Genomic DNA, 13,592 nt, shown 5'->3' with positions numbered 1-13,592 from the left:
AGTGCTGGGATCGCTTTAAAACCAGTTTTTACTGTTAATAGAGATGTTGTTTGTTCATCTTGTGTACCTGCATTTTCTATGTGATTATTATGAAAGCAGTTTGAACTTAACCAGAGAGTAAACGAACGCTACAGCAGTTGCATTATATGCATGTTTCTTAGTGAGAAGATAAATCAAAGAATCCAGATTTAATCAAGTGTTACAGAACTAACTTAGTAATACACAGTCTGCTACAGTGTAACATGTCTTTCAGGCTTGTTTTTGAACTGTATCTGAACCAGTGTACATGAAGATGAACAAATGCACCTTTACACTCTTTCTGCTAATCCTTTTATTAGAGATGCACTGATCAGGCTTCTCCAGGTCAAAGTCGACGTTTCCTATTTAGCTTGACTTGCTTATGTTGACTTTGATCTATTCTGATGAGGCTACAGCTTTATAAAGAATATAATAAATAACTCGGAATAAAAATTCTGCTGCAGTTTTTTTTGATTGGGGTAGTTTGATAAATTAAAAAAACAACTAAATTGAAGTCAAAGTAACTGCTCTTGGTTTATACATTTGTAGACTAAATTGTGGAAAATGTTACGCTTGGTGCATTTATTGAACAGGTAATAAAGAATAATTTCTAGATCATATTTTCTGGCCTTCTGAGAAGCCTTCCTGTGTTTTAATAACCTGGTTGGAGATTTAGGAGCAATTAAATCAGTAGGAGTGAATCATTTCTTTGAAAAGTATCTGAAGAGATCAAACTATGTTCACCTTTTACTTGAAATATCAAAGAAGTTGTTGTGTAAAGATGATAGTGTACAGGGCGTACAGTGCCTTCAACATGTAATTTGATATTTGTACACAATTTAAAAAATAATTCTTTAGGAATAGTTGATAAAATGTTCGTCAGTCCATCAATGTTTTTTGTATATAGTTAGTTATAAATACTGTTTGAAAAGGAAAGTGATCTTATATCCAATCAGAACTGTTGTTTTATGATCATTGTTGCAATTTTTAATGTAATTAAGACTACACAACATGGTAGTTAATCTTGGGTGTGATATCCAACTAGCAAAGAGTCAGCGCTCATCCAGAAGTAGTTTTTCTGGCTAATAGCAGATTATTCAGATTGTAACGCTAAGAAATATTTCAGGATTCATTGTGAGCTTTGAACTATCTCTGAGCCTGAATAAGGAGTGGTTCTGACCTTTGATTGGACAATAGGTTGAGGTATTTTCCTGTGCCAAGTTTTATAAATTTTCTTCACGTTACTGTTTCACTTTGCTAACACTTTTCCATCATAATGTTAACTTGTAACATAAGGTGCTGCCATTTTCTCTGGCTTTGTGAAGCACAGAGTAACGCAGCTCCCCCATGTGTTGCTTCTCACTGGCTGAAAGACTCTAAACCCGTAAATTGTAGACCTGCACCATATTTTTCTAAGTGGTTAAAGTGTCCCAGTGTTTGTGGAATAGCAACGGAGCTACAGGAAATATTTTCACTTGGCATATTTTTAAGAGCACAAAGACCCACTGTGATATGTAAGGATTTCTGTTAAATATTTTATCAATGTAATGATACAAAATGGCACAATTAAACAATTGTTAAAATGTAGTAGTTTCATGTATGCCGAAATGTTTCTTTTTAAAGTAGTATTTCTTAAAAGAAAGGGTGGAAGGGTGTTGGAAGAACCCTAGGAAATGGTGATTCAGCCTTAATGTCCTTTGAATACCTTTCTTTCTGTGTGTGTGTGTGGGTGTGTGTGTGTGTGTGTGTGTGGACATTTTTGCCTATTGTCACAATCCTACTCAACCACAAGCATTCTCCAGAGTTTGTTTACCTTATAAGGCAGAGTGACTCCATTGCTGTGGGAGAATGCAAAGTGGGTGCTAAGGGAAGAGGCGTGGCCAGATCTCTGCATCGCTGAAGGAGAGAACAATCAAAGGGAGGAAATGAAAGAATGGTGGGCTGCCAACTTCCTGTCACCTTTTCTAAGATCCTCATATTGAAGCAATGACAGCAGTGAGGTTGGTCATTCCAGGTAGCTCTTGTTCTTGGTAAATCATTTTGCAAAGACTCAGGAAAGCAGCTTCTTAAGGTACAGCTGCACCCTGAGGGTTTTCAGGCTCCCCCCTATATGAGAATATGCTCTGTACACGCATAAACTTTTGATTTTAACACAAAGCTGTCAGTGTGCATGAGGGGCTCCCCCCACCCCTTTCATGTTTATGAAAGCCTGATGACGGATAAGCCACCAGGTTACACTTTTTTGATTGTGTGTAAGGGCATGTTTTCACGGTAGTAGTGTGAACTGGTTTGTGTGGTTCTTTTCTTACTCTTGGTGATAGACGGGAACGCAACAGGCTGGGAACTATATCTGTGTGTTTTCGGAGCCTTTCAGGGTCTGTGGCAGCATGGCTGACCTGAAGCTCATGGGTGACGTTTTTTGTTTCTGTCGAGGTCGTCCTTCTTGCCTCATTCAGGACGCCGGGAAATGACGGGCTCTGTTGTTTCAGGCTGCAATTTAATCCTGTGCAACGTTTCTCACCTCCCAGACGGTGTGCCGATGGACGCTGATGAGAATTCAAGATGCTATGAGAGATTTATTTCTCGTTCATTCATTCTGCAGTGGGCTGTCTTTCCTCACCGGTGTGCTGAGACATGCTGAAGATTCTCTAGCAGGCATTTCCTGTCTGGTATCAGTGGCCCTCCCTTGGCACAATATGCAGAGAAGAAATGGTTTAAATATTAGTGGGGACAATTTGGTCTGAGTCAGAATAAGGAGAAAAGAAAGCTGAAAGATGAGACACTTTCATTTCCTGACATATGAATATGAAAGAAAGTATAGCTTTGAACATGAACACACAGAATGCTTCTTCTTCTTCTTCACTGAGATCTTAGCTGTTCTTTGCGGTTCCTCCTTCTCTCCTCATTGAGTCTTTTCTCTTCAGTTTCAGCCATTGCCTTGCAGAATGACTCACCAACCTGCAAACTGAGTGACAAAACCCATTTGACTGTTGAACTGACTTCTGGACTCATGATTAGCTAATGAGTCACTGACCTACTAACTGCTGTGGTGCACCTTCAGCTGCTTTTTCTGGACGTAATTGTGTCATTTATGAATGGTTGTGACCATTCGAAGGTCTGCCCTCTGTGGTGGACTCAGTTTGAAAGCAGATTACTAGGAGATAATAGTTGTTTTGGGCAGGGGAGATTCTTGTTTAGTTAAACCTTTGCCTCCACTTTTCTCCTCTGTTTATGGAGAGCAGATGAGGGGGAAAAAGTAATTTGTTCTCTCTGCCTGGCTGATTTCTGCATCCACTAACCCTGGAAATTGAGTTTTACTAGGCATTTCATTCAGATACCGCAAAGGATTTACGCTACAGGTCACACTTGGCTCAGTAGACAGCAATGCTGTTCCAGCTGTTATTTATCAACTCATTGATTGGCATAGCAAGAGCAGCTCACTAACATATGGTGTTTTTGTAGTCCACCTATAGCTGAGCATTGCCTTTGTTTGGATTTAGACAGTTGGTGTTGAATTATTAAAATGCCTAAATGATAAAGCTGAATATTTTCCAGTTGTCATGGCGCCATGGTCATGCTCTTGTGGTTGTATTTGAATATCTTTTAACGGATGTTTTGTGAGAAAGAGCCGAGTTAAGCGCGTGGGTACAGTTGGGGCGATTGTCCTTGACATGTTTTTTTTTTTCAGGTTTTTATGGCAGTAGTGGCCTTCAATCAACCGTAGCATCACAGACAGACAGAAGAGCAGAGAGATGAGGGGAAGAGATGGGAGGGCAGGGCAGGGACAACTGCGTTGAAGACTGTACCCTTAATTTAGGATGTGCCTGCTTTAATACTAAGCCATGCAGTGCTCCATCTTTGCCTTTTTTAATGTCAAATAAAGCATAAAATAGGCAAACTCTTTGCCTATTTTTCTGATTTATGAAAAAACAGAAGTGGTTTGGTGAAAACTTGTCATAGTCATGAGGAACTTGGTCAGTGGTGACTGCTGCTCTCCTTTAAGATGCTTATTAATCCTCCCTAATGTTCATGTTTGGTCATATATTTAGATTTTCCATAAACATGGAAAAAGAAAACAAATTATTGAAAGATATTTATGTTTCCAGACTTCTCCTTCTCTCAAATTCTAAAGTATCCATCCATTCATATGCCGATCTGTCCAGCCATTCTTCCTCTTCTTTACAACTTTTTGCAGGTTCCATATTGAAAACTTTGCCATTTTAGAAATATCTGACATAAATCTTTAGGAAAATTTTGCATTCCAATGCTTTAATTTGTATCTGGGAACATATGGAGTTTTGACACGAAGTATGTGTTGAAACCAACATTTATTTCTTGAGCAAAATGTCACAATAAGCATTCTCAAAGCAAAATAAAACAAACAAAAGACCAGAAACAAGACTTCAAAGATATGGAGTCATTCAAATCATCTTCATGTTTTTGTTTAAATTTTCTCCTCTTCCTGTCATTTTATTCTGGTTTGATAGGACACTGGTTGGATGTTTTCTTCTAGAAATGTCTGGCTAAAGTTCTCTTCTTCCTCCCCATCTTGTCCTGCAGGCAGAAGGTGATGTCGCAGCTCTTAACCGTAGGATCCAGCTGGTGGAGGAGGAATTGGACCGAGCCCAGGAGAGGTTGGCCACAGCGCTGCAGAAGCTGGAAGAGGCAGAGAAGGCCGCAGATGAGAGTGAGAGGTCAGATTTGTTTCCTTTAATTATATACCTGGCTTTCACGTTACGAATAATCAATGTAGGAGTTGTTTTGAAAAATGTATCTGTTGTCTTTTTTCACATCAGAGGGATGAAGGTGATCGAGAACAGAGCGATGAAGGATGAGGAGAAGATGGAGATCCAGGAGATGCAGCTGAAGGAGGCCAAACACATCGCAGAGGAAGCTGACCGTAAATACGAGGAGGTAAAACTGCTTCCTGCTCCTTTGGTTCCTAGGAAGTAGTAAGGGTGGATTAGGGTGCAGAGTCGGGGAGAATTGCCCACACCTCCAAATTGTGCCTAAACTCGGCAGATAGTGATTGTCTGTTGACCAAATAAAGTAGTGAGGTTTTCACACTGCAGGTGAAATGCAACTTGGACCTGTCAGTCTATCAAAAAAAAAACTAGCACCACATTCACTGATGATGATGTGGAGGAAATGTGAGAATCAGCTAGAAGGATATGATTGAAGTTGACCAAGAAAGCAATTTCATATCCTGTTGGTATTTATAATGGTGGTTTAAGCAGCAATCTTACCACCTTTTCCAGAATTATTATTCTTTAATGTGGGCAAAGTTTGGTAGTCCATCCCAAATGTAAGCAGCATAATGAAATCTGTCCTCCCACTCCAAAATATAATAAAACGTACCCCGTTTGTGTCAGGTGGCTCGTAAGCTGGTGATCTTGGAAGGGGATCTGGAGAGAGCTGAGGAGAGGGCTGATCTCGCTGAATGGTAAGACAAAAATGCACTGTAAAACATATTTACAGCATATGTACTTAGAAACATCTGGATGTTTATGTTTTGTTGTCTAATATAGCTAAGTGTGCTTCTGTTTTTTTGTGTGCAGTAAAGCCAGTGACCTGGAGGAGGAGTTGAAAAATGTGACCAACAACCTGAAATCCTTAGAAGCCCAAGCGGAGAAGGTGAGAGTGGACAACAAAAACACCATGTTCAAGTGATAGGTGTAACTTTTGCACTCTAAAGTTGTACATGTGAACTAAAAATCCACGCAATTGTAAAACCAATTTTAGCTTGCAGCAGATTAAAAAACAAGTTTTATTTGGAATCCGGCAGAGCTGGCGTGAAACATCACAGCACAAAATATAAGTTTAAAAAGTCTGAATATGTAAAAGAATCATTATAATAAACAAAGGTCTCCGACTCTGAGAACATGGATCCTGTCATTTGGGTCACACTTGGCTCAGTAGATGGTAATTCAGGCAAACTGCGTTACATCACTAACGTGTTGTTTAATACCAGTTCTGTTGTTGCTTAGTATAACTACAGTAAGTCCTCCGTTTTGTACAACCATGTATTTTCCTGTTTCTTGTGGAGACAAAACCCATGAAAGTAGTGATTTTATACACAATTACTCACCAAGACATTTTTCTTTGTGCTGTCGGTGCCTAGATGGAGGGCCGTGTAAAGGTATTCTCACTGCATTGTACATCATTGTGATTTAAAGGGGTTTTATGTAATAACAAAACACAAAGTAGATTAGAGTGAATCATTTTTAGGGTTTATGGGCAAATAGGGATGCAACTAATGATTATTTCAGTAATCCATTATCTTATCAATTATTCTGATGCTTAATCGGATAAAATTTTAATTGTTTAATAAAATTGCATTCTGTAGTCTTTCCACAAAAACCCATAAATGAAATCTAAACCATCCAACTGCATAAATAGAATCCACCCATGTTTTATTTGATCTTTTTTACATGCAGCTAATCTGTGAAAGCCTCAAAGATTTATTTGAACATTAGAGAACAAACAGCATCATGAAGACCAAGGAAAGGCAGCAGTCAGGTCTGTTCATCTCAAAATGGACAAACCAAGGCACAGCTTTCTAAACTAGTCAGATATCCAAGCTGACAAGGAAGAGGAAAAATGTCTTTAGTCAAAGAAGCAGCTAGTCAATTGTTTGTCACTCTGGAGGAGCTCCAGAGATTCAGAGCTCAGGTGGGAGAATCTGTAGACATTATGACAAATAGTTGTTCAATCTTCAAATCTGGGGTTTATTTAAGAGCCACAATGCAAAAGTCTTTGTTGGGTAAAAAAAAAAAAAAAGCTACAAGAAGTGAAAGGCATAGACGGGACACAGAGGAAGGCTGCTCTGGTTGGAAGAAACCAGAAATAAACTTGATGGCCTAAAAATGAAACAAAATAGTGGCAGCATAATGCTGTGAGGAGACAACTTAGAATGTAAATCTAGATTAAAATGACTCATCTTGGATTATTTCATAATGAACAAGCAGAAATGTCAGCCCGTTGATGTGTAGAGCTGATCGACAACATGCACAGTTCAAAATCATGCCTATCGCATAAAAAACTAATGAAACACATTGATGTGTGTGATTGTAACGTGACAAAGATTGAAGGTAAAGACACTGTAGGGCGTTTATGTGAATGCCAGCTGCCCTTTTGTCTTCGCTTTCCTCCCAAGGTCAGGCATGCAGTATGACAGCATGCCAGGTTAACCGCATGCCTACTTCTGCTTTGCGTTGCAGTATACGTTATGCTTTTACTCAGTCAGGCCCGTCATGGTTGACGGCACAATAGGTTGTTCCCACAGCATAGCAACGTATTTGCCTCTGAGGAACTTAACCTTTTTCCTGTCTAAGGAGCTGAAGAAGGAGGAATTAAAGTTCACACTCAGTTAATCTGCAGGTGAAAGCATGTGGAGACATGTTTAGATTTCTGCCACTGAGTTTTCTGTTTTTCTGCCTCAACAGTACTCAGAAAAAGAGGACAAGTATGAGGAGGAGATCAAAGTTCTGACTGACAAACTGAAGGAGGTGAGACCCAGACATTCCTCTCTGATTATACTGTCATCTCAAAGCAGGACCATATTTCCTCACTTCTTCACATCCCTTAAGACGAAAACAATACAAATGTGTGTTTATTTTTATGGCAGTATCATTTATGTATTTTTTTTTGTCTGAGTTATGTAAGGGAGACATTTTCTAACAGCAAAACACCCAGAAAAGAATGTGTAAAACTTTTCCAGTGGTGCATGCTGGATTACTTTGTCAAGGCTCGCTGACTTTGTGTGTGTGTGAACTCCATCCAGGCTGAAACCCGAGCAGAGTTTGCAGAGAGAACAGTGGCCAAACTGGAAAAGTCCATCGACGACCTGGAAGGTATGCAAGCATTACCAGTCTGCTTAACTTGTAGACGGATTATGGTCTTCGCTGCTCAAGTTAATGCATTTTTAATACAAGCAGCTACAGTTTTGGTAGAAATCTTGAAGGAGTGGAAACATCCTTTTGAGGGAGTGGGGAAACAATGATATGTCCAAAAGCTATAAAAACTGGCCACAAAATCTGAAGAGATCCTCTTTTCCGAGGCTGCAAAGAGGACAGTATGTGCTTTCATGTTTTGTAGGTCAGCATTATTTAGTTGATGAACCACAGGGAACTCACTTTATGGAGTTATTGGAGCAGCTTTATAAGACACTGAGAGCAAGCTGGAACGCCCACAGCTCACCCGGCAAAAAGGGCTGCTAGCCTAATTAGACATGCATCATTCTTTTAATCCAAGCATTCTATCTCTTTTGTAAAAGCCTGACCTAATTTTTTTCTCCTTGTCTTCTCCATATTTTCTCTGCTCCTTCCTGCCTCCACATGTCTCTCATGCTGCTTTTGGCTTGTCTGTGTTGCTGCTGTCCTTGCCACCTGTCTGTACTCGGCTGTGGACCTCTGTGACCTCCAGACGAGCTGTATGCTCAGAAGCTGAAGTACAAGGCCATTAGCGAGGAGCTGGACCATGCCCTCAATGACATGACATCTCTTTAGGCGTCTTCTGCTCGCTCCGATTCTCCTCTGTCGCACTCTGCGTAGCTTTTTCCCTACAGATCATATGTGCCTTTTGCTCAGCTTGCTTTGCTAAACTGTTTCATTAAAGTCTCTTTATTTCCTACTTTGCAGCATTTGTCTCTGTTCTTTTTTATGTAAAATAAACCTTTTCCTCCTTTTTTTGTCACAGTAAAACCTCAAACTTTTTTCATTGTGATTTCAGTGAATGGACCAATACAAAGTAGTGCACAATGGTGAAGTGGAAATAAAATCATATATGGTTTGAACATTTTTTGAATGAAAAATATGGTGCCCATTTTGCATTCAGTTCCCTTTACTGTGATACCTTTAATTTATAAAAAGTTTCCACCTGTGTGTCATTTAATCTCAGTATCAACACAGCTGTTCTGTGAAGGTCTCAGGGTTTCTCAGAAACATTGGTGAACAAAAACCATCATGAAGACGAATAAGGGGTCCTGATTCAGCTTTTTCTCTTCCAATACCGATATTACAGCTTTTAGTATTGGCCATTACCGATACTGACTCGATACGATGTCAGCATGGACCATACATTTACACTTGATCAAGTGATATTACTCAGAGACAAATAGTCAACGACAGCTATGAGAACAACTGACCCATTTGTTTAAGCCAATGGGTCTTCATTCGCTGCTGCACCAGAGTGCTTCTATCGGAATGCACGTATCAGAGATCTTAGACGCAGGCCAGTGGGAACCAATACTGCTTTTTTTTTTTGGTTGCTAACAGTATCTGATAAGGACAACCCTAAAGATAAAGAAACAGCCAGTAGCTCATATAGAGAATTATGGAGAACTTTGAAGCAGATTAGGTTATTAAAAAAATATCCCAGTCAATCATGCAAAAAAGATATAGCCCAACTACAAACCTCACTGTCCACCTAAGCTGACTGGCTGGGCAAGAAGAGGATTAATCAGACAACCTGGTACCTTTGGATCTGCAGAAATCACCAGCATGGCTGGGGAGAATATATTCTCACATTACCTAAATGTGGATGCTATGGAAGAGTGCTGAGAGAAAAGTATTATTGGAATACAAGTTAACATTTGTAGCCATGTGTGGGAAGATACTCTGGTTTGGCAAGACCAAAGTTTACAGTAACATTTTGACTTGCATACAAAACACTTGTTTGGTGGAACGCTAAAGCCAAACGTTACCTTGAACACAGCACCCCTACAGTGGCAGCATTATGCTGCTTTTGTAGATAGGAACTGGAAAGCTGGTCAGAGTTTGTGGAAATATGGACTAACTATTCAAAAAAATCCTTCAAGTTGGAGGCTGTAAAACACTGAAGACCGGGGCCAGGTTCGTAATCCAGCACAACAAACGACACTAAGCATTCAGCCAGAGCTGCAGTGGAAACCATTTTTGTGTATTTGAATGTGTCAATCAAAAGCACTCTGTAAAGACTTAACAATTATGCACTACTTTACTAATTTGAAACCTGTAACCTGAAAATATGAAAGCATTTAAGTGGTGTGGATACTTTTGGAACACACTGTTAAAAAGTTTTGCTGATTTTATTATAACAAGGCATTTGGTTTCTGTTGTACTTCGCACATATGAGAGTCATGTATACAAGGTGAGGCCTTCTGTTATATTTACTGTAATTTTAGTTTGAATTAATACAAATTGCAGCCCCCTGTAGACCTTTAGGACACTTGGTTTAAGTAAAACACCTCTGCAGTCCTCTAATATAGCCATAATATATTCTAACAGTCAAGCAGCCACTTTATGCATGACAGGCACTGTGTTGTGGTTAAATTTTTGCATGTGACTCAGCTTAACCCGAGTACCTATTCAAAACATCAACCCAGGAAAACAGTCCTCTGTGCTGACTGAGCTGCTGCATCATTATCTGCTTTTTAGGAGCTCAACATGTCACTTTTGTTCTCTTTCCAGAGAAATTATCACATGCCAAAGAGGAGAACCTGGGCATGCACCAAGTCCTGGACCAGACCCTGCAGGAGCTGAACAGCTTATAAACGCCTGGAGAGGAAGATGGAGAGGATGAGATCGTCATTAACATTCCATTAAAACGTTCGACTCCATTCCACATTTCAAGCTGTAAAATCGTCTCTCCTCACATAAAGCGGGGAGGATTAACTTAATGCTTGTCCCTTGGTGTTATGTTTTTTTTTCCAATCCTCTTTCTTATTGCTTGATTTTTATTCCCACTTGAAATTGCAGGAATTTATTTCGAAAAAGATTTTTGACCACTTATTTAGAAAGAACCGTGATAAATTCGCCTAGAGAAATGGGTTTTGATGGAAGTCCTACAGGTTGAATTGCTCAGGCAATTTGTTGCTGACATAAAAGTCACTCGTTTGTTTTTAGAAGGATGCAATTTAAGACATTTTACTAATCTGTGCCTGTCTGATCCGCATCCTCCTAAATCTGCTTGGGTTTTAATCTGCGTGGCTGATGGAAAGGTTTTCAGTAATAAACACACTATTAAGGCATAAGCTGCTCCTTCACTTTAATCTTATTTACGATTAATCAGAGTCCTGAACTTCAGAGCAGCTCTGACCAACTTGAGGACATTTTGGATATTTACAGTGCATTAAACTTTGGATAATTTGGGTATCATGAGAGTCTGAGCAGGCTGCACTACCTTTCCTACCGTATCAGAACACTTGAGCGAGCAAAATCCCAAATCAGGATCTCAGTCAGGTCTCATCAACCATTGATAACTATTGTACATAGTAGGAGAATGTTAGGTATGTGACAAGTGGTAATGCTCTGAATTTTTTTTTTGTTTGCTTTTATGCCACTTTTTTATTTTCCAAGGGAAATGCAAAGACCAAAGAACACATGACACAGACAATTAATTCTTTAAATGTTTTATTTTATTTTGTTGTGATGGTCTCAGCTTATGTCAAGGCCTAGGAGGGGGCCTAAAAATTTGATTGAGGTCCTTTTCTTTTTGTTTCATTTACCACCCCCTCCATGTTCAGCCCTCAATAAATGTTTTACATAAGTTCTGATTGATTTGACTCCTTTTGCATTTTGAGGTTTTCTATGCTATAATTGCCTTCATACATTTTACATTGAGCATAATGGAGTGTACAAGCATGGTCCTCTATTCGTGTTGTAATTAATACCCACAAGAGGGTGAAAATATCTCGAAATTACAAGTTGCAGATCGTATAGAGGTGATGTCTCTATTAAGCCACACGGAGTGGCTCTGATCAGATTTTTTCATGGTCCCTTCTGCTGCCTCCTAGTGGATGTCTTGGCAAATTGCATCTCAGGAACATTTCTTCCTGAAGGCACAGCCTAAGTGGAGAACAACATAATGTTGGCAACCCCCAGTCATTTAAAAATGTAAATGATGTACTTTATTGTAAGGACAGGTTTGTGGCTCTGCACCTACCTGCGGTCAGTCTGCATTTCCCCCCTCCTGGGCTGCAGAGGATCACAGAGCAACCGGGGCAGGCCACCACTGTGTGGGCATGGCTGAAGATGGTGGAGATCCTGTAGCAGCCTAATAATGTTGAAGAAGAATATTACTAATCTGTGAGATTTGTTGTGTGACAGTGTGCTGTCACACTAGGAGGTGGCTACCTATGCATTTGACATCCATGAAGTAGGAGTTGGGGTTCTGCACCAGCCTCTTCTTCTTGTGTTTCCTCCTCTCGTCTGCAAGACTGGGGTACAACAAGTCCTTTGCCAGCTGCAAAGTTCAACAGAGCATTCCCAAATGATGGTCTTTGCAGCTGATTTAATATTCTGAGGTGAGATTTGTGGTAACTGAACAGGATCCCTAGATATTTGAGGTTTACTGCCCTCTACCGTCTGATGAATGAATTACTAGTTGAAGCAAAGAAACATGTCTAGACAGGTTCCTAAACCATCTGTAGCAGACATGGGAACAACACATGTGATATAATTGCATATCTGTGCAAAATAGCCTACTACAACGCAAGCAAAAATCTTTAATTTATGCTGTCACTTTACATTTGCTTGTTATCAAAATATTTTCATATATATCAATATTTATGCAGTGATGTTCTGTCAGTGAAAACCAAACTGTAAAACATATTCAAACTAGTAAGAAAACAGATAAAACTGGATACATATTTACTTACAGACATGGTTATTGAAATCAGCCCAGATGTTTTGTCCAATACAAAAGAGACGAGTTGAAGTGAGACTAATCTGCTCCCAGATTCACCTGCTCCTTTCACAACTCTTGAGGTCTGGTGCTGAAGGAGGCTGAGTAGAGGCAGGTCTGTCTGTGCAGGGGAGGGGCTATGGATCCGAGAATGAACTATAGGGTTGGTTAAAATCAAAACAATAAGTGGAGATGCCAAAAGAATACTGTATAGGAGAATACTATGTCATAATAGATCTAAAGCAAGATCTGGTCTGATGTATTTTTAGTGCATAAACCAGTATCCTTTAGAATCACCTTCTTTTTCTTTGTACTTCAACTTCATTGCAGGTCAGGGTTCATTTTTAGGATATTATTGGTGTTTAGGTGTGTCTAATATTTTCCATATCTATTATAGATTTTTACCATATTGTTTAGTTAAAGAAAAGCAATGTGGCTTAGTCCAGGCGCTGGAGCATCTTCTTTGTCCTTGTAGAACTGCTGAGGGACTCATTGGAGTTTGATTGCCCAGTCCATATGTGTGTTGGGGATCTTTAGCAGACCCAGTTGTGTGTTTGGGGATTGCTACAGGAGTCTAGGCTATCAGGGAGGCTTTTAAAGTCTACAGTCCTTATATAACAAATGTAATAGCATCTTTGTTGAACTTTTTATAGTAGAGACTGGTCTCTACCAAAGCTGCCACTTTTAGATTCCCAAGCCAGAAATCTGATAATATATTACTTGGAGCTCATTAGCAAATATAAACCATCATAATGCAATCAGCTGTAGTTGATCTTACTCCCTAACCGATGCTGATAGTCTGCTCAAGCTACTTTTAAAACCTTTACTGCCAATTACAGACTAATGGAAATGCATAGATTTGATATTTTTTATGTTTTGGTATAAAAACACACACAATAAATTCGAGCTTG

The 13,592-nt window shown here is 39.6% G+C and overlaps 2 protein-coding genes across 5 annotated transcripts in view; one reads left to right on the top strand and one right to left on the bottom strand.

Annotated features, from left to right (window-relative positions):
- The window catches only part of tpm4 (tropomyosin 4), a 27,617-nt gene extending 16,073 nt beyond the window's left edge, over positions 1-11,544 (top strand). For 2 of the 4 annotated variants that reach the window (XM_005806375.3, XM_005806376.3), the window contains 7 exons: positions 4,579-4,712; positions 4,815-4,932; positions 5,391-5,461; positions 5,577-5,652; positions 7,464-7,526; positions 7,802-7,871; positions 10,467-11,544. In XM_005806375.3, the coding sequence (XP_005806432.1) occupies positions 4,579-4,712; positions 4,815-4,932; positions 5,391-5,461; positions 5,577-5,652; positions 7,464-7,526; positions 7,802-7,871; positions 10,467-10,549 (615 nt within the window). In that variant the 3' untranslated portion in view covers positions 10,550-11,544. Of the gene's footprint in view, positions 1-4,578; positions 4,713-4,814; positions 4,933-5,390; positions 5,462-5,576; positions 5,653-7,463; positions 7,527-7,801; positions 7,872-8,442; positions 8,655-10,466 lie in introns of those variants that run through there. The other 2 variants (XM_005806374.3, XM_005806377.3) reach the window with 1 other exon arrangement.
- Positions 11,286-13,592, bottom strand: LOC102224586 (40S ribosomal protein S27-like). Its single transcript, XM_005806373.3, has 4 exons — positions 12,656-13,592; positions 12,132-12,240; positions 11,941-12,051; positions 11,286-11,843 (listed from the first exon to the last, which is right to left on the bottom strand). Exons 1-4 carry the CDS (start codon positions 12,659-12,661, stop codon positions 11,815-11,817), a joined length of 255 nt encoding a protein of 84 aa, XP_005806430.1. The 5' UTR covers positions 12,662-13,592; the 3' UTR covers positions 11,286-11,814.

This window comes from Xiphophorus maculatus, chromosome 9 (assembly GCF_002775205.1).
Source record: "Xiphophorus maculatus strain JP 163 A chromosome 9, X_maculatus-5.0-male, whole genome shotgun sequence".
In the NCBI taxonomy this organism is placed as follows: Eukaryota; Metazoa; Chordata; class Actinopteri; order Cyprinodontiformes; family Poeciliidae; genus Xiphophorus; species Xiphophorus maculatus.
The sequence above is the reverse complement of the archived record's forward strand: the minus strand, read 5'-3'. Positions and strand labels throughout refer to the sequence as shown.

Excerpts from the sequence above, each read along its gene's own strand:
- LOC102224586 (XM_005806373.3), bottom strand. Across the intron at positions 12,052-12,131 it reads CATGGATGTCAAATGCATAG|GCTGCTACAGGATCTCCACC; the intron begins GTAGCCACCTCC and ends CAACATTATTAG. Across the intron at positions 11,844-11,940 it reads GAAATGCAGACTGACCGCAG|GCTGTGCCTTCAGGAAGAAA; the intron begins GTAGGTGCAGAG and ends TTCTCCACTTAG.